Source organism: Tubulanus polymorphus, chromosome 2, assembly GCF_964204645.1.
Source record: "Tubulanus polymorphus chromosome 2, tnTubPoly1.2, whole genome shotgun sequence".
NCBI lineage: Eukaryota > Metazoa > Nemertea > Palaeonemertea > Tubulaniformes > Tubulanidae > Tubulanus > Tubulanus polymorphus.
Window position 1 is genome coordinate 29712444 of NC_134026.1, and position 19999 is coordinate 29732442.

Genomic DNA, 19999 nt, shown 5'->3' on the forward strand with positions numbered 1-19999 from the left:
ATATTACACATTAATACCACGTAGACTTGCAAATGTGACTGCAAATATGCAATTAATTGCCAGTTTATCTGATTCATTTCTAAATCAAGAGTTTGAAGGCAATTTCAGTTTTGTCATAGTATGTGTTGATACATCAATAATGGTGTTGGTATTAGCTTTAGGAATGCATACCAATAACTGGAATTATGGTACAGTTCAGGTTTCACAACTACATAAATTTGTTTTGGAATAACTCATATCACAATTTAACAGAAAACCAGAGAAAGCTCATAACAGCTCATTATGATCCAGCCTTACATCGTTCTTTAGTAGATTGTTGCTGAAAAGCTTTCAAATGTATCTTCTTCATTCCTCATAATTATCAAATTTGATATTATCGTTAATTCATTTTCATAACATTTATAACGCCCATTGCTATCAATACAGTTTGGGTATAACTGCAGATGCCTCTGGGGTAGAAACAAGTATAAACCAAATATCAAGAAAATCCATTATGCATTTCCTCAATCTGTTCTTAATATCTTTTAAGAAAATGCTCAGTAACAAATAATCAAGACAAAATAATTACTTTAATTTGTTCATATTCTATTATCTTAACTATAAGGCGCATTCACACGACGAAATTTAGACCGGTCTTAATTTGATCCGGTCCAATTTAGACCGGACCAAGCGTTAACACGAGCAAAAATACTGTTCCAAATTAGACCGGTCTAGTTTAGACCGGTCTAATTTGGCATGGTGTAAAAGAGCGAACCAGGTCCGGACCAAATTTTGGACCAGTCTAAATAAGAGTGTGTGGACAGAAACTGGTACTAGGTCCGGTCTAAATCGTGATTCTGAATCTCTGCGATAGATGTCGCGACCTCTGCGGTAGAGTGTGAGTCCAGTTTATTAAGTTTTAAATGCTTTTATGACCGTTTATGTAATTATTTTTAAGTACTGTTTTTCCTCCCTATTCTATGGAAACGTTTGGAGCTTATTCGTATTCGCGATCATCATCCATTTTACTGCCGTGCTTTGAATCGTGTTTAAATGATACTTAGAATTTCAGCGTGATAGAACAAAATCGAATTCGCAAAAATGTCTAAACCTGACAAGAGGATCGAATTGGTCAAATGAAGAATGTCTTGCTCTACTTCGAATCTGGAAGCAAGACTTCATCCAGACGCAATTAATTATTTAGCAGATGGCGACATCTTGTGGGCCCGGTGACAAGCGATTTTGTCACCGCGTGTCAAAACACCGTGTGAACGCTAACCAAAATTAGGTCGGGTCTAAGGACCAGGTACGGACCCATTTAGACCGGTCTAACTAGTTGTCTTGTGAACGCGACAATAGACAGTACATGGTAAATCATATTCAATTTTCACATATTTCAAAGTTTTTTTACATTTTATTCATGGTAGAAAAACAATGCAAAGAATTTGATTCAAATTTCATCAGAAATCGAAGGACAGATATAGTCGCAATTTTACTGGATTTTTTGTTTTAATCGAAGTACATAATTGGAAAGCTTTGGTTCCAAATCGTCTGAACAATCATTCAACCAGCCTGAACTGACTGTTCTTAACCAAAACATCACATTTCTCGACGTGATTATCATTTAAGTTACCAAACGGGATATGCAATACATCAGTTCTCGAGGATATTACAAATATAACGTTTCACCATTGGCAAAACCTATCTATATATCATGCGCCGGCCATGTTATCAAACCAATTCACTGCTGGCTACATCCAATTCTACAAATAAAACAATTTGTATTGATTTAATCAATAATAAATGACATCTGGAATTAGGCCTATTTTTTGACGCCGTAAAAACCGTTATATGATAATGTTTTTATCCATTGTTAACTACAACGCTTTATCTGTGTCAACATTCCTGTTTCTAAATAACAATTAATTTTCAGCATTTATTCTATCGCTAGATATATCTATCTTGTACATATATCTTATACATCTATTTTGTATTTTGAAAATTGAATTATATTTTCGATAAATTTTTCATTGAACTACATCAATAATAATGGAGCTTGCCTGCCCGGGCAAACCTCCGTTTTCGAAGGTGACAAATTGAAACCGAATGACAGTCAGAACTACAGTCCGGAAACGGTCAAACGCGGGATTGAGCACGGTTGCTGTAGTTCGCACCTAGTTTCAAGATGGCCGACACTGAAATATGTAAGGACCGAACTATAGTGCCTTTGGTTATTAGCTCCGACCTTTAATTGACTAACGATAAAAACCAGGTTCGCCCTGGTTAGACAGATTGCAACTCAATTCACTGTTGATTTATTCACATTCAAAATAACCAAGATCTGAAACCATGAGCCCTGGATTGATGAAGGATCAGCGACTGGGTCACTTCACCTCAATGAAGGCCTATTTCACATAAATTCAAGACTTATTCAAATGAGCCACTTACCCCTTGAATATCGAATCCTTCAGACACAGCTTATTTAAGAATTCAAAGGTTTTTGAGTTGTGGCGATAAACACAAAAACTTCACACAGACGCAGCACAGGTAAAACTTTATCTCCGACGACTTCATCAAGAGGATATGGTACTAGTGGTTCTGATGAAGTTCTGGAGTTGTATTAAACAATGTTCAGCTCATATTTGACATAATCTAAGACAATATTCTGACAAAACGCTACGTTTGAATACATTTTAATGTTTGAATACATCTTTATGTGTATTCCTCTGAAACGGATTTTAACCATTTACAAAAAGCGATTTGTCTTGAAATCAAACACCAAAATTCATTTTCACTTAAACCCGATTTTAACTATTCACATAAAATGCTTATCATATGAAAAAAGTACAAAATAAGTTTAGGCCTCATTGAAACCTCACCAAATCTTCAAATACTGGACAGTCATTAGTTACAACTTTGCAGTTGAGAGCAATAAAAAATATACCGAGACCAACGCGAATCGAAAAATTGCTTATATTTCATAATTTTCAGCTCTTCTTATGGGAGTATCGATACTAAAAAATACTAATTCAACTTGATGAGATGCTGTTCAATTCAAGGAAAATAATATCACAACATGATAATTCATTTACCATTTTGATTTACATGTATAAGAATTGTACAATGGTGATACAAATAAACAATTCAAGATGGAGGGACGCATCAAGAAACCTGTTAAGGTTTATGAAAGTAGTTGATGATATTTACATCAATACAAGCAGCCTATCGGCTGATACAGCTCCGCTGTTTTATGATAAGACTTAACAAGGACCACCTACACAGCACTCTCAAGAGTTCAAATCCAGAAAACGGCTCTATTACTTTTTAGCACTTGGCCCATAGTATCTACATACCAAGTTTCGTCAACATCGGACAATAATTGTAGGACAAGTAGCGATTTAAAGATTTTACAAGCGCCACCCGTACAGTGTCCCCTAGAGATCAAATTGGGAAAATGGCTATGTAACTTTTTAGCCCATGGCCCGTCGTATCTACATACCAAGTTTCGTCAAGATCAGAAAAGAACTGTAGCACTAGTAGCAAATTGAAGCAAAAGTTGACGGATGGACAGACCGACGGACGGACGGATAGACGACGACGGATAATCCCCCTAACCCATCAAAACCCATAAAAACTCATTGGAAAACGGGTTTCATTGAATATCCCTTCCCCAAATATACCAATTTCAAATTTCAATGTAATACCGCTAGCATCAGGCTTAAAAATGATTTTTGCGGCATAAATACCCACAAGAAAGCCATTTTGTTTCTGATCAAAAAATGTTTTTGAGATGATAAAATAAAGGGTATCATAAATGTATAACCAAAATTCAAGACGAGAAAAAATATGCAAAATGTACTTATTTTGACCGAGAAACAACAAAGGCTGCCAGTCAGTTATCTTAATTCTGATAAGGGCCAATACTTTAGATTCGTTCACTGAATATTGAATTTCAACCAAAAAAATTATTCTGACAATTCTGATTTCTCAATGTATCATTTTATTTAAAATGTTTTCTATTTCATCATTTTATTGAAGTATTCACAGAAACCAAAACCAATAGAAACCGAACAATCAACAATCAGCAGTTTGTAGAATAACCAGACAGCTACAGTTAACAATAATAAGTACTGGGTGTAGATGGTATCACTGGTACTGGCTTGATGCACTGGTAACACTGGTACTGGGATAATGTACTGGTATCACTGGTACTGGGATGATGCACTGGTATCACTGGTACTGGGATGATGTACTGGTATCACTGGCACTGGGATGATGCACTGGTATGACTGGTACTGAAATGATGTACTGGTATCACTGGTACTGGGTGCTGGCTTGATATGCTGGTATCACTGGTACTGGGATGATTATACACTGCAACTGGGTTGGTGTGGGTTGATAGTACTTAATCTGTAGTAATGAAGAAGGCGGCCAATCTCACTACTGGATAGCCTAGTATCAGGTGCTGAACTCAGAAGCGGTGCTGCGACGTTGCATAACCAATTCATAGCCGGCTTCAATTCAACAAATTCATTCTAAATATAATAAACACATTTTCATCTACGTCGTCATAAAAAAACCAATATAAATCATTAAATAATGAATAAATGAGGGATCGATTACACTTACATTTAGTACATTGTTATTGTAAGTTGCGCAATTATTCAAACTTTCTCCCACAACCAGGTGACTTCATATAAATCAATCAAATCCATTTACTACAAAATATCAAATACATTTTCATTCAATCATAAAACAAAACATCATTAAACAGTGAATAATGAATAATAATTAGAATCTAGGCCTATTTCACATATACCGATATATTCAAATAAATATTCGAGATATTTCAAATAAATCACTACTTACCCCTCGAATATTGAATCCATCACCGGAATAATTCACTGACACTGTCAATATAATGACAGCTACTTCCCCGCAGGAAAAAACGCTCATAGGCTGGAAAAACACTAGGCTGGGGTTGCTAGGCTTATGAATGGACAAATATTTGGGTCCCGTACCTACCGTAGCTTTTTAGGCCTAATTGAAAATAATTCTTTCAACAAAATAGAAACCTTTTCTAACTTGCAATATGAGTTTCAAATTCAAGAAATCAAACATTTCGGCCTGACTCGCAACGATGAGTTTCAAATTCAAACTTCACATAGGAGGCCTTTTTAATAGTTATTTGTATGTAGGCCGTGTGGGTGGTGCATATGCCAGAGCCAGCCCCAGCGCCAGCGCCCAGGCCCTGATACGGTCTGGACCGGGCGGAGGGAGGACTCGCCCACCACCCGTGGCGTCCCAGCTAACGATGTCAATGACGACTGAGGCCTATTATCAATTAAACAGTTTCAAACTGTTTATTTGCTGTTTTCTGAAAGGAATTAAACAGCATCAATGATACATGCTTGGAGCGCATGATGGAAATTCTTTACGAACGGCACGTCAAATTTGGACCCGGAAATAGGTTTTTACATCATTATAATAAATCCCATCCATCAGAGTCACATTCTATTAAATTCAATTCAATTTTGTTCCGTGAATATTTGTGTCGAGAGACGGAAAGGAAATTCTATGTCGAGACATCAAGGATAGTTTTATCGTTATTACTGCAGTTAATTTACTGTTTCAATGCAGATATAGAAATAATTGTCTTTCCTTATTGAATGTTTCTAAATTTTTTTACTTTTCAATAAATTGAGAATCTACCTAGAATGAAATATTTAAGATCAGTAAAATTGAAAAAAATTGAAATATTGAGATATTGAAACGTCGATATTTTTGTGATCACTTTTGAGATTAAGAGTTGAAATAATTAAACTTTCAAAGTGACTGAGGTATTCAAATGAATAAGAAAATATCTGAATAGAATTGGATAAGTGTTTAGCAGTTTAGATATTCTAGTTTCTAGATTTCGGATTCGAGAACTATTTAAATTAAATTTCAGAGATTCGTGCTAGATATGTTGTGGATTTGAGATAACCAAGATAAGTAATTGAGATATTTGAGGCATACTAATTGAGATAAGGTAATGAGTAAAAACTTACTTAAATTGAGGAACAGGTCGAGTGCCCCGCCATTTTTCAGCACCTCGACCTGTACGGATTTCAGCACGTCGAATAAAAAGTTACATGACATGATTGTTGTAGTTTTTGTAGTTAGTTGTCGACGTTGTTGTAGGTTCCGTAGAAGGTTCTCACGGTTGTCGAAGGTTCTGTTGTAGAAGGTTCTAACGGTTGTCGAAGGTTCTCACGGTTGTCGAAGGTTCTCACGGTTGTCGAAGGTTCTCACGGTTGTCGAAGGTTCTGTTGTCGAAGGTTCTGTTGTAGAAGGTTATGTTGTAGAAGGTTATGTTGTAGAAGGTTCTTTTGTAGACTGTTCTTCTTGTTGTAGGTTCTCTGATTGCTGCTGCTGCTGCTGCTGCAATATTGATAAAAGAATAATTAATACCAAGATATTAAATCAATCAAGAAACATTTCATCGACAGAAAAAATAAAATGGACGCAGTTTAGCATACCGGAAAATGGCCGAACTGGAAAGAGTGACCCCGTGACCGGGCCTTATATACCGACACCGGTGTGACGTCATATTACACAATACTGACCAATGACAAGTAACTTGACATTCCCGCCGAGAAGTCAAAGAATGAAATTATTGCCACCGAAATGCCATTAGATTCGAATCCTGCAAACGGAACGATAGTTGATTTTCTATTAAGGGGTGCCTTCACGTTGGAAAGCGCCGATGCCCGGCCCACACCAGTCTACTTAGTTTTGTGGCCAATTTAACATACCGTAAATCGGGGTGACTTGAGACGCTTATTTGTGATTTTTTCAAATGCAGCTCGAGGACCTACCAACAATCTACCCAAATGATGATTATTTGGACAACAATTGGTCCCTCTTCAGTTCTAGGCATGATGAAAAAAATGTGTCTAATGATTTTCTAATTTTTCTTATTCAGAAACAACTGTCTCATATCACCCCAAGGTTAGGGTCTTGAAAATTTGCTGTAAATAAAAGTTTGATTTTACGCCGATAATTTGATTCTGTTTGTTCACCAGTTGTTTCACCAGACTTTAAGCAGCTTATACAACTGTGGACAATTGGATTCAAAACTCAGTAGAACTGGATCCAGAACTGTAGAACTGAACCGCTGACTACGTATTATTAGAAATTAAATAAAGCCAGAAAATTTGAAGGAAATTTCGTTCTAGGAGACGACGCCTTTACTCAAGCTGGTCAGTTAGGGATCGAGTTCAACTAATACACCTTTAACCTGTGGAAACAGTAGGATATTATGTACAGCCTTGCACCGATAATCAAGTCTTTTTACTCTGGATCATTTAACCAATCCGTGAAATTGATTGTCCGAGAACTATTTCCTAAAAAAATGTTGAAAGTCTCTTTTACTCTCCCAAGACCGACTGAGGTGCATGGACTGTATATATGGTGACTTGAAGTTACCACAGGCAGCCGTTATCAATATAACTTTTTGAATTCATCGTGGGAAAAAACCAAACTTTTTGAATTCTGGATCTTAGGTAGAGAGTCTATAGATAATTCAAGATCCATAGCGTATTTGCTAAGGTCCCAATTTTGTTGAAAATAACCCCTCTTCCCTAAAACATCACGCTGGCCATGCTTAACAATGCAGGCCCAACTTAAAAGAATAGCCTCTTAGAAAGAGTTGCCTTGTCAAAATACTCAATTTTGGAATAAGTCGAAATCATTTTTCAATGGCCTAATTCCAAAATATTCAGTATTATTGGAAATGTCCATCTATCGTATATCGCTATTCTATGGTTATTTGCATTGATTGACCAATTTATTCGAAGACTAATGTTTCAGTCCACTGGAAATACACTGCCAAATTTTCCTTGAGATCTGAGAGTAGGGCATAGGCTAATATTTTCATTAGATAGAATAGGTTTGCGGATTTTTACTTCATCATATTTAGAAATATTCTGGGAAGGATTAGCCATGCAGTATCTGCTGATGCTGTACTATATACACATCATCGCTCCGTCATGCCGAGTTATACATTTCACATCAACCAGTATCTACATGCAGCTGTTCAGTGTGTACACACTATATCTGAATACGAGGCTGGAATAACATGCTCACTTCACGTAGGTTAGTTTTTGGGCAAGTTAAGTTGTACCATAAAACTGAGAAATTCTCTATCAACATGGTACATTCTTCGGGAATCCCGTAACACTAAATCAACAAAATGGAATTACAATGACTAAATCGCGGACATTGGACTCTGGAAATTGAGTCTCGCATCGCCGGCTCGTTTCACTGAGTCGAGCCGGTCCTTGGAAGGTAAAAGAGGTGGCTGCCGCCCAGGACAGCCTTAGCCCTGCCTTTTCCTTTTCCATTTCCTGCCCATTGCCAAAACAAATCATTTATTATTCACTTATTTTAGAAATAAATTACAACAATTTGTTCGTTGTAAAATAGGACTGGAGTTACAGAGGCGAAGGCATCGTGCGGCGTATGTTCTGAGGAAAAAGGAATTTTAGAATAAAATGTAGTAGTTTATTAATAAAGAAACAAGTTGAAAATATAACTGCGATAAATACAGGTACTTCTTTGGAAATAAAACACACAATATGCTACGAATATGACAGCTTGAACTGGATTCCCTAAAAGGGATTATAAATTGATAAGTAAATAATGGCGTTTCATCTTCGATTAGAAAATATTCAAACTTTTACTTTATTCTATTGTCTGACTAATTTGATTCCAAAGTTTAAGACCCTCTGCTCTTCAAGCTTAAGTGTAGCCTGTTCATCAAAATTCGCCATTATGGTTTCATTTATAAACCCATATGCCAGAACAAAAAGTTTAGGACCCTTTGAGATTTTTTTACGTTAGTAGGCCTACAGTTGTATTTCTATTAACGACAAAATGGAGATAATTCCTCGATGATGATTATGAATTGATGCATTTAACTCAAAAAGATCAGCGAACGTGCGAGGTAGAAGGTTGTGTGAATGACAATGATACAGCTACCCGAGACAAATTATCAATGCCGAGAGCCAACGGGTTGAAAGGACATGTCTAATAACAAGATTAATAGAATCTAAAACCAGTGATTGAAGAAATTCAATAAATTTGTGTTTATTTATAGTTGTCCAGTTCGTCCCGACAATCAATTCCACCATGGACATCTTTTTCCTTTAGATACTTGAACATAATTATTACACAGACAGAAAAGTTTAAGTGAAGTTAATGTTTTCAGCTTTTTTAAAATTTAAACACAGGGAATCTATTCCTAAATGGTTTATATATTACAGTCAACCCCCGATTTACCGCCCACATCGGTGCAGAACGATTTTGGCGGTATAGAGAGTATGGTGGTATATCAGGGGTGTTTTACTATGTATTTGTATAGAGGTGTATATTGAGAAAACCTGGCGGGGTGGCGGTATATGGGAAGGCGGTATATCGGGGGTTGACTATCTGGAAGACAATTCAATATATTATATATATACACTGTACGCATGTATGTTGTATCATTAGATGATGAAACTGAAGACTTCGGCCACTTTATCAGAAACCAATGTGGGATCATTCATTTATTATGTACGCATAAATTTTGAATTTTTCAACCCCCATCCCCCTCTGTACGCAAAATCGGCCATTTTTTTTCATATACATTATGCATTACAGTACGCAATTGCACTGACCCCTCCCCCTCCCCTAATGCGTACGTAATAAATGATTGACCCCCATACACTTTAGTCTATCAGTGATTTTACCATACATAAAACAACCTACTTGAATTCAATGAAGAAATTAATAATGAATATGATACATGAAAGAAAGCTAATACACAAAGCATGATAATCAATATTTAAAATATGTTGGACATGTATTTGCTATTGTAGTAACAAGTATTTTTTATTTTTCATATTGCTGATATTAAGCAGAAAAAAGTGATCACATATTAACAACATATCACAAAAGATTCAAAGACAGACACAGAAACTGCCATTTCTCTGATTGAATGAATTCATTTGCACTTTTAGGAACGATAGATTTTAATGACGTCTTTGACGGGTTGGCGACAAATAGGACATAGTGGATTACGTTGTTTTCTGAGGGTCCCCGCGCAACTAGAACATATACACATGTGTCCACATGCGTATAGCACAGTGTCTGTTATATTCTCATAACAAATAACACATTCTTTACTATCTTTATCACCATTTGATCCTGAATCAGAAACTGTTCCTGCTTGTCCAGAAATGGAAGGAGTTGGTTGAGACATCTGTCCGGGTGATCTTTGAGTCTCTCCGCACACGCCTGAAACGGCAGAACATTGTATTCAAACTCATGATTCGATGTTTAAATCATTGAAATACGCACACGGAACAAGAATTATTACCTAATGATTTAACTTTAGTTATGTTTCCATATAAATCAAAGAAAGCCCACAAAGGTAAAGTGGTATCAACGTGCATTAAACAGTTCAAGTCCTTATCATTTCTTCCATAATAAACTTCACCTAGAATATAAATAAACCCATGTATACAACGTACTGGCAATTGAGATCAAGTGTAAATAACAGTGTTCTCCATAACAGGTTTTAAAGGGTAGCCATCCCCTTCATTTTTAAATGCACTCCTCTGAGAATCAGCCAACCCTTAAATAATATCTTCTGCCCCTACCAGAGTGGATGTCAATATTCTATCAATGCTGCTAATTGCTTTGAAATATATTGAGCTAACGTGAAAAAAAAGAAGATTACGCCAAAATCAACTTTAAATTTTCTGCATGTTTTGGGGGATCTAAAGCCTTGCTCTTCAGCAGCCACAATGTCATGATATGTAGCTACTTAACAATTCCATTGTAGCTTTTAAAAGTTATTTAGTAACGTACCAGTATCCGCGACTTTAATGGTTAATTCATCTCCTAATTCCGGATTCACGCACAGGTTTTTATTGACGACCCAATATTCACGTCTATCAAGTAATAAATCGGCATCATCGGGCAACGAATCGGAATCTATCGATGCCGGATTACACGACGTCAGACCGAACGCTAAACCACCAACGAACGAACGATCGATTCCTTGAATCTGAATCACCATCTTTTCTCCCCATCGAATCGGACGAGCGGTGAATCCGTACGCGTTGCAGTACTCCTCCGGTTTTCGGGTCGCGTACCGTTTATCGTCGGAAATCTGAATATTTCTACCATGGAAATCATTGAACAGTAGACTGCCGGTGATCGTGTGATATCTGACCGGTAGATTCGGATTACTAACACGCTCTGTTGATTTCGGTCGAACGTTATTCGGTGTCGACAGCGGTAGGGTGGGACCTATTCCGATATCAGTATTGATCACTTGTGGTCCATCTGAAAATCAAAACAGTTATAATCAACACGGAATCATTCTAAATTTTAAAGCTGTAAAATGCCAATTATAAAGCCTAAAATGTATCCAATTTCATGACCATCATTAGGGAAAAAAATTATAATTCGTTTCTCGTAACCAGCTGCAGGTCATTTTGTTTAAAATGCATTAAAATTTGTAATCAGTTGATTTCTTAAGCTGCCAGGTCTGTAATAGTTAGCTCGGTCATGGCTTATAATATACAGGGTCGATAGGTGGCTTGTCGGGACAACTTTTAAACAGTAGAAATGAGAAACAAGGTATCAATTAATTTAAGCCTTGTGAACACATTTTTCCAAACACCTATTATATATTACTTTTTCCTAAGCAATTAGACTAGGTTAAAACCAAGTGGTAATAAATAGCCTCACAACTTCTCTTGTAGCGCCCATTTTTTCAAAATCAATGTCATGAAAGTTACAGTCATGAAATTTGCTAGAGCTCAATCTCCGCTCAAGGAGAGCTGGCTATATGAACTCACCACAGAATTCCACAGCTATCGTATTACCATACACATCTACGAGTGGCCAGACCGTTAAATTTGAATTTACACCAGAAAAAAACACTCCTTTCTCTTCACCATTTACTCCGTACATAACATCACCATTTCTTTGAATATAGAAAAATACGACGTTTCCAACTTCGGCGAATCTTTCACCGAGAGCCTTGCACCAGTATCCGCTCTTACTAGTCAGATCAGGACAAGCGTAACGCGGCAGAGTACGGCTATTTATAGATTGTGGGTCGTGTGACGTATATCCGAATCTTAAAACTCCGCTCCAACTGGTCGATATATCGGCAAAACGAACGTAGATTTTTTCACCCGGTTGAACTGGCCGGCTGCCGAAACAAATTCCTTTACAAAAACTGTCAATTCGACGCGCCCGTTTTCTCGTACCTTCAACTGCTATGTTATCGCTGTGGTTATCGTGAAAATACATCGCAGCCTGTGGTCCTGTGTTTTGCATTATATCTCCTACAAATCCAATAAACAAAAGGTCAATAAATGAAGACGCATATGTTTTTGTTATATTCCAAAAATGCCAGGCAGCAGTTCGCCAGTTTTGTGATAAAACGAAACTGCTTTACTGGGGGCTGGATTTTTAACGATTTATTTGCAAATTAGACATGATTAAACTGAATATTGAAACTATACCTCTAGCGCTCTGATGAGCATTCCCCATTCTAGTAGAAAAACATCGAAAAACGGTTTTAATCAGTCGCTAATTGCGTGAGGAGAACAATCGAGCTGAAAATCAATCGAATTCAAGCGATTGAATTTATTGATTAGGCATCACTGGTAAGCGAGTATATCCCTTATTCGGTCCGGTTCCGCATTTTATTTTTCAGTCCTATTCGACCACTAATACAAGTAACTGGACTATTTTTTATGTCATATAATCGGATTAAGCCGGATACAATCTCTAATTAATAATGAGTTGCTGCTGTATTTGTTTGGTAGTTGCTGCGCTGATATTTCTACCGCTGTTTATATTGTATTTGTATTTAAGGTTGACAGTCGGTCGATATTCATCTGATGTTGATTTAACAGCGAAAACTGTCATAATCACAGGAGCTAATGTCGGTAAGGACTGATCGGAACTCCCTCCCACTAGCACTTGCACCCTAAGAAAAAAATCTAATTATTTGTAATCTTTTCTTTTATTCATCTATTATTAGGTATTGGATTTGAGACTGCTCTAGATTTGGCGACAAGAAATGCCAGGATTATCTTTGCCTGTCGTAACTTAGAAAAAGCGGAACAAGCAAAACAGAAAATATTTGAAGAAACCGGCAATAGACAATTAATCGTCAAACATCTCGATCTGGCCAGTTTAGATTCGGTCAGAAAATTTTCTGCTGAAATCTTGAAGGAAGAAAACCGTTTAGATATTCTGATCAATAATGCAGGAGTTGTAGGTATGAGTTTGAACTATTTATTGATTTAAACTGAATTATTAATTTCAGTGTTCAAGATCATGTATGAGTTAATAAAATTTTCTTGTTTTTCCAGAAGTGACACCGCAGAAAACTAAAGATGGTTTTGAAATGATGTTTGGTGTCAATCATCTGGGCCATTTCTTACTTACACTTCTTTTGAAAGGTTTGAAGTTTCATTAGGATAATTTTCAAGTCAGACTCAAATTACATGTATATGTCATTCCTGCTTATTTTTTGTTTCAGATTTATTGATGAAATCAGCTCCGAGTCGAGTTGTAGTCGTTTCCTCTGTTGCTCATATGTGGGCTAAAATCACAGCTAGTGAAATAACAGCTGACAGATTAAACACATATAACCGTAGCCAATACGGAGTATCAAAGCTAATGAATATACTGTTTACAAGGGAACTTAGTCAACAGTGGAAAGATTCCGGTAAATATGCAAATATGTTTATAGAAATCACAAGTGACTGTCTATTAAACAGATGAAAAAACCCATAATCAAAAAGAAAGTTTTAAAGATTTTCTTTTGTGGGTTTTTCAGTTGTTTAAATTCTATCACTTTGATATCACTGTCCTTGTTTGTATATTTCTAGGTGTGACTGTGAATGCCCTTCATCCGGGAGCTGTTCAATCTGAATTACTACGTAATCTGCCTCCAGTGCTCCAGTTTATGTTTGACAAAATATTGTGCAAGATCTTCTACAAGGTAGTGATTATTTACTGTTCCCAGTAAACTCACGTCTGTCCTCTGATACCTAACTCTAGTTTAGAATTCATTCATTAATTACCTTAGTACCTGGCTAATTTCCCTATCACACACCTGAATGGATTTACTTATTAGCTTTACCACTGCCTGTGCACTGTCTATCTTAATTAAGAGTATGATCAATCATAACATTCAGCCCCCAAACATCTCTGATAGTTAGTCAAATGCTTGGCTGACAATGTGCGAGTTAGGCGTTAGGTGTATTGTACTTATTATCACACATTACTGAAGTTCTTCCAGTGTTCATCGTAAAACATTTTACTTCTGTATTTCAGACAACTAAAGAAGGAGCTCAGACCTCAATCTACGTCGCTGTGGCGCCCGAACTGAAACATGTAACCGGAGAATATTTTTCAGATTGTAAAATCAGTAAACGTTTACTCGAAATTGCTCGAGATGATGGAGTTGCGAAGAAAGTTTGGGAGATAAGTGAGCAATTTTGTGGCCTGAAATGAGCCCTCAATGACCCTAAGTCAAACGAGGCGATAGATATTGAAAAGGATGGACATAAATCATATGGATCTGCTGAATAAACATAGACTTCAAATTATCACTTCTATTTTGTATCTAAAGCATAATTGTAGATTATTTTGTAAATAATTATCTACTGTTTACATAAGTTTAATAATAATTACACAATATTTGAGATATTATAAGATTGTTTGTTGTTCCTTAAATTACCGACTGTGAATAATATAGACGAGGATTGATAGATCACGGACTCGAACTATGGATGAACCTTTATGACTCTCAAGTTTATTGTCATAATAAAACATTTCATATTAATCTACTGATCCGCTTCCTGATTTTAAACCCGACAACAAATTAGACTTCTTGAGTTTCTTCACTGGTTCCCCTAAAAAATGAAATAAACACATGTAACGTTTTCAAAGAGAAGTTTTGGAATAAGATCAGCTAGAGAATTACTGGTACCTTCATGATAATGATCAGTTGTTCTTTTACGTATCTGGTCGACAGAATCTTCAGATTCTGCCCACTCTAAAACAAGACGGCGTCCGAATAAATGTGTGCTGTGACATAACGCTTCAAATGCTCTCTGAAAATCCATATAAAAACTTTTTACCACCTTACAAATTAAATGATCTGAGCATCATATTGGTCTAGGCTTACCTTTGCATCTTGTTTCGTGAGATAATCTACAAATCCAAATCCCCTGTGCGATCCTGTACCACTTAATTTCGTTGGCAAACGAACAGATTTCAATTCACCAAAAACTCTATTGGAGAAAATAAATTGATATTCAGTAAGGTTCATTCTTATGATGTAAAGTGATTTGTTCTCAACATCTAATTTCTTACTTGAACAATTCTCTTATTTCATTTTCTTTTGCTTCAAAAGGAACATTGCGGACTAGAATTTTAGTTGATACTTGTTTCTTAATTTTTTGTTTCTTACGATGGGATTCGACAACTCTGAAATTAAAAAAAAAACCTCAGAAAATGATGCTTAGCTTAGATCGTAATACAAGACAATGAGATATCGATGACTTACCCCGTAGCTCTTTGCGAGAGTTTTAATTCAACGGTGAAATCATCAATTTTAGTCCGTTGAAGTTCTTTTAACGCTTTCTGTGCATCATCTTTTCTGGTGAATGTAACAAAGCCATAACCCATCGACAAAAATTGTCCCGGATTTTTCATATCTTTCTTCTTAGCCACACTCGCGCTATGAATACGGCCACATTGCGAGAATGCTTCTTTCAGGGTTTCATCAGTCGTGTCAAAATTTAATCCTTTCACGAATACAGTAGAATCTGGTTCTATCTCAGAATCCTCCTCATCATCCATTGTTTTCTCAGAATCTTCAGTTGTTTTTGTATTTTCTACACTGTCCGTTGTTTTGGAATCCATATTTTCATCCGTTGTGTTCGATGCAGTTTTAAAAACTTCAATTGGAGCCCATTCCAAATAAAGCGGAACGTGTTCAAACTATAGAAAAATATTTTTGTCCAAAATACGCATTAATCTTTTATCAGCGTTTTGTCTACTCACTGATGGCTGTGGGTTGTACACATACCTTGGTGTAAGCTAATCTTCTGAAAGCCGTTTTAGCTTCGGTTGGTTCTAGGAATTCGACGATGGCTGTAACTCCAGATGGAGGTATCAATACTCGACCCAGCTCTCCGTGTTTAGAGAATAAATCTCGAATACTTTCATGTTTAGTTCCAGCCGGAAGATTCTTGACCAGAATCACAGTTTTACTTCGAGCCGAAGCAATCTGAAATATTTAAAGGTTTTTCACGTATGCTGTTAAAAAGAACTATAAATTATGTTGACCAATTACGACTCTACCTGACTAAATGCATCCAGCTGAACTCCATTCTCTATCAAAAACTGTCTCGTTTCAGCAACAACCTGGGTCTCCCCGAGAGCCATTCTAACACCCAAACTCTGCTTACCATCCTGAAAGATGAAACCCGGTACGTTCAGATTCCAGCATCATTCCAGCAAGATCTGCACAAACCAGAATTCAATACCGCAGTGAAAACTTACAGAGGTTAAAATATCACTTTTTGCTTTTCCATATTTTTCAGCCATCACATCAGCTACAGCATTAGCACCAAGGAACAGTGTATTCCAGTTGTGTGAACTAAAATAAAGTTTAACAACTTGTTTTAATATATACTGCACTCAGACAAGAAGTACAAATAATTATCAAATATGTACCTCATAGCTTTAGCTTTCTTCTCTTTCTCCCTCTTTTTTTTAAATGATTCAGGACCTAGAATTAAAATAACAGTTCAATTTCCACAGAAGTGACTTAAAGTACATCTCGTATGCGGTGATGTATTGGCCACACGTATGAAATTACCAGATTCTTTTTCATTGTGATCAACCTTTTCTTGTCCGGGTAAAATGTGTAACATACGACCCTGAAAGATCGTACCATCCAACTCAGTAAATGCCTTCACTGCATGCTCCAGCATCATAAACGTGATGAATGCGAAACCCTTGATCTTCTTAGTAAATTTATCGATTGGTAAATGAATGTCAGTGACTGGTCCTGAAACAGATTGAAAATTCTTCCGAGATTAACTAAATTCACCCGCATTGATAAACAACAGAATGAATTGCAACGGTATAAAACTAACCATATTTTGAAAAGGTTTCTTCCAAGATTTCCTCCGTACAAGCATCATAAGCAAGATTCCTCAAATACAGTCGACCAGTCTATAAAACACAATGTACTTTATTGAAGAATGCAACGTGATACCGTTATATCGTTGTGATTATTTATTCAGTCCTGAGCTTATGGCTTACCTCCCCAATGCTTTCCATTTCTTTGTCTTGTTCTTCCATTTGTTTCTGTTGAGCTTTTATTTCCCAAGGTCGAGGTTCGTCTTCGACTAACAGTTCTTCTTCTTCTTCAGGAGTTCCACTCAGCATCTTCTTCACGTGAACCTTTTTACCATCTGAAATTTTGAATACTGATCGATGCATCCTATTCTATCCTACTCCGAATTTATGAGACAATTAATTAAGGTGTACGAAATGGAAATCCTACCTAGAAAGTTTTTATTCCGCCTGGCGGCCTGGTCCTGTTCCTTTTCAGTTACAAAATCAACGTACGCAACACCTGAAAGCGTATAACACTACTGCATCAGTATATTCTTGTACCAATAAATCTAAATAAAGATGATACGTTTATTCCTTACCTATAACTCGTTTAGCAGCATTACGAGCAATTCTAACGGCCAATACATTCAAAGGTTTAAAAAAATCACGTATTTGGCCCTGTTTGATGAAAAAAAAATGTATTTCCTTTTAATGCAAATTTCTGTAATTATCTTAAAATTCTAAATTTGAATACGAAAAATACCTCTTTTATAGTAAGTGGCAATTCTCTCATTTTGATGACAAATTTAGGTTTTTCTTCTGCAGCAATTTTTCCTTCCTCCTATGATGTAGATTTGTCAATGATACAGGAAAGAGCTTGACTATTTCATTCTCAAAATGAACCCTTGCTATGAAACTAACCTTCGACTGAAGTGATGAATTCTTTTCATCATTCTTATTTTTACTATCTTCATCTTCATCATCACTACTATCAGACTCTGAGGACGATGACGACTCATTTAGAATGACATTTGTCTTCTTTTTTGACTTGAGATACTGTAAAATTAATACACCACGGTTTGTAATAATAGAATCTACCATGACTGCATATTTAATTCTAAAACTTACATCAAGATCTGAAATTCCTTTCTTCATAGCAACTGATTTAGTTTTGTCATCTTTCACAATCGCTGGAACTGCAAGTTTTATCATATAAATGCTTGACATATCAATCTCAATAAACATATCAATCTTATCTTATACACATCTAACTACCGGTAGCAGAGATGAGATGCAAGATTCTGAAACGTTCACATTATTCACACACAAATTTTTACTTTTTTTCCAACATTTTTCACATGCATCTCATCCCTGTAATAGTAAACCATAAAATGAAAAATATATTCCGAATTTGATCACTTACCTTCATCGATGGTTTTAGTTTCCCCAGAATTGTCTTCCTCCTCATTTTCATCACTATTACTGTCATCATCCTCCTCCTCGTCACTACTGTCATCATCAGCGGTTTGTTTCGGTTTAGTTTTAGTTTCGTTCTGACTGACAGTAGCCACGTCATCTCCCCACGCAGTTTTTGTGCTTCGATTCTTATGAACTTCAAGGAATTCTTTAAATTCGGGATCATCTTTCAGCTAAAAATCACACGATTACTTAACCCTTTCAGTGCGTCTACACCGCAGTGCGGTGTATAAATCAGTGATGGATTTTGCTAGTACACCGCACTGCGGTGTATTGATGTAATTAGTAATTTGTAATTATCTCTATTGAAAAATGGCAGCAAGTGTCAAACATAGTGAAATACTAGTAACTAACGATACACCGCACTGCGGTGTAGACGCACTATAGTGGAATTCCCATTGTTCAACACACTAGGGTGGAATTTTTTAGAATTTTCAAATTTTCTCCAGCACTATAGGGTATTAATTAGTCAGCACAGAAAGGGTTAATACACAAATCAAAAACATCTCACAGATATCAAACTCTATCAGGGCAATAATACTTACTGTTCCTAAAAGACTACCAAATTTTTCTTCTCGTTCTTCTAATTTCTTCAATTTCTTTTCCTATGAAAAGGAAAGAAACATTATCTCTAAAAGTTTCATATCGATTTCAAATGAACTTTGAAATAAAGAATTGAACCTTTTTCAATTTCTTCCTTTCGAGTTTCAATTCTTCTGCCGTCTTCTTTTCTTTCGTTTTCATGAATCGTTCATAAGCGGAACTTCCTTTCGAATGTTTACTCCAGGCGCGAGGTTTGTTCGGATTATTAAAATCTGAACAGAGCTCCACCTGAAAAAAATGTAACATTTATGAAACACATTCTGAACCTGGCATTTTAATACAACTAAACATCCAATAGCCTTGTATACTATATACCTGTAATTTTGAGGTGTCAATAAATGAGTTGTTGAAACATTTCATAGCATTTCGAGCTTCATCTTCATTGGAATACCCGATAAAACAGAATTTTCGGAAAACGCCCTGTTTTGTATATTTCAGGGACAAATCAGTGATAGTCCCTTTGGCAGAAAATATACTCCTTATTTTCTCATCTTTCACCTGAAATGTAAGTAAATAATGTTAATTTGATTGAATTGAATCTACGAGACTATTTAATTTTAACGTAATATTGAATGTTAACGCTGTTTATCATCCGCTTACATCTTTGGGGAGATTTTTTACAATAATTCGTGACATAATTGAAGTCTATATTACGAGTAAGTGGCGCATTATCAGTGATAATTTAACAATATTCCTGTCTTCACTGCATGTAAACAAATGCACGTGTTCAGCGCTCCACACG

General features: G+C 36.3%; 3 protein-coding genes across 3 annotated transcripts; 1 reads left to right on the plus strand and 2 right to left on the minus strand.

Moving 5' to 3' along the window:
• Positions 1-8951: 8951 nt before the first annotated feature.
• Positions 8952-12673, minus strand: LOC141898684 (protein neuralized-like). Its single transcript, XM_074784721.1, has 5 exons — positions 12549-12673; positions 11874-12368; positions 10876-11355; positions 10382-10501; positions 8952-10299 (listed from the first exon to the last, which is right to left on the minus strand). Exons 1-5 carry the CDS (start codon positions 12574-12576, stop codon positions 10019-10021), a joined length of 1404 nt encoding a protein of 467 aa, XP_074640822.1. The 5' UTR covers positions 12577-12673; the 3' UTR covers positions 8952-10018.
• Positions 12674-12783: 110 nt separating this feature from the next.
• LOC141899905 (retinol dehydrogenase 14-like) lies at positions 12784-14731 on the plus strand. The gene is made up of 6 exons (XM_074786518.1): positions 12784-12977; positions 13073-13312; positions 13407-13496; positions 13577-13765; positions 13929-14041; positions 14377-14731. The coding sequence occupies exons 1-6, from the start codon at positions 12827-12829 to the stop codon at positions 14554-14556; spliced, it is 963 nt and encodes a 320-aa protein (XP_074642619.1). The 5' UTR covers positions 12784-12826; the 3' UTR covers positions 14557-14731.
• Positions 14732-14791: 60 nt separating this feature from the next.
• Positions 14792-19987, minus strand: LOC141898643 (putative RNA-binding protein 19). Its single transcript, XM_074784659.1, has 22 exons — positions 19858-19987; positions 19573-19755; positions 19336-19485; positions 19200-19259; positions 18602-18827; positions 18307-18374; positions 18100-18234; positions 17942-18019; positions 17778-17856; positions 17627-17698; positions 17383-17534; positions 17214-17292; positions 16934-17125; positions 16789-16843; positions 16615-16711; positions 16414-16524; positions 16139-16339; positions 15614-16050; positions 15421-15534; positions 15233-15338; positions 15035-15158; positions 14792-14957 (listed from the first exon to the last, which is right to left on the minus strand). The coding sequence occupies exons 1-22, from the start codon at positions 19891-19893 to the stop codon at positions 14884-14886; spliced, it is 2829 nt and encodes a 942-aa protein (XP_074640760.1). The 5' UTR covers positions 19894-19987; the 3' UTR covers positions 14792-14883.
• Between the last annotated feature and the right edge of the window lie 12 nt (positions 19988-19999).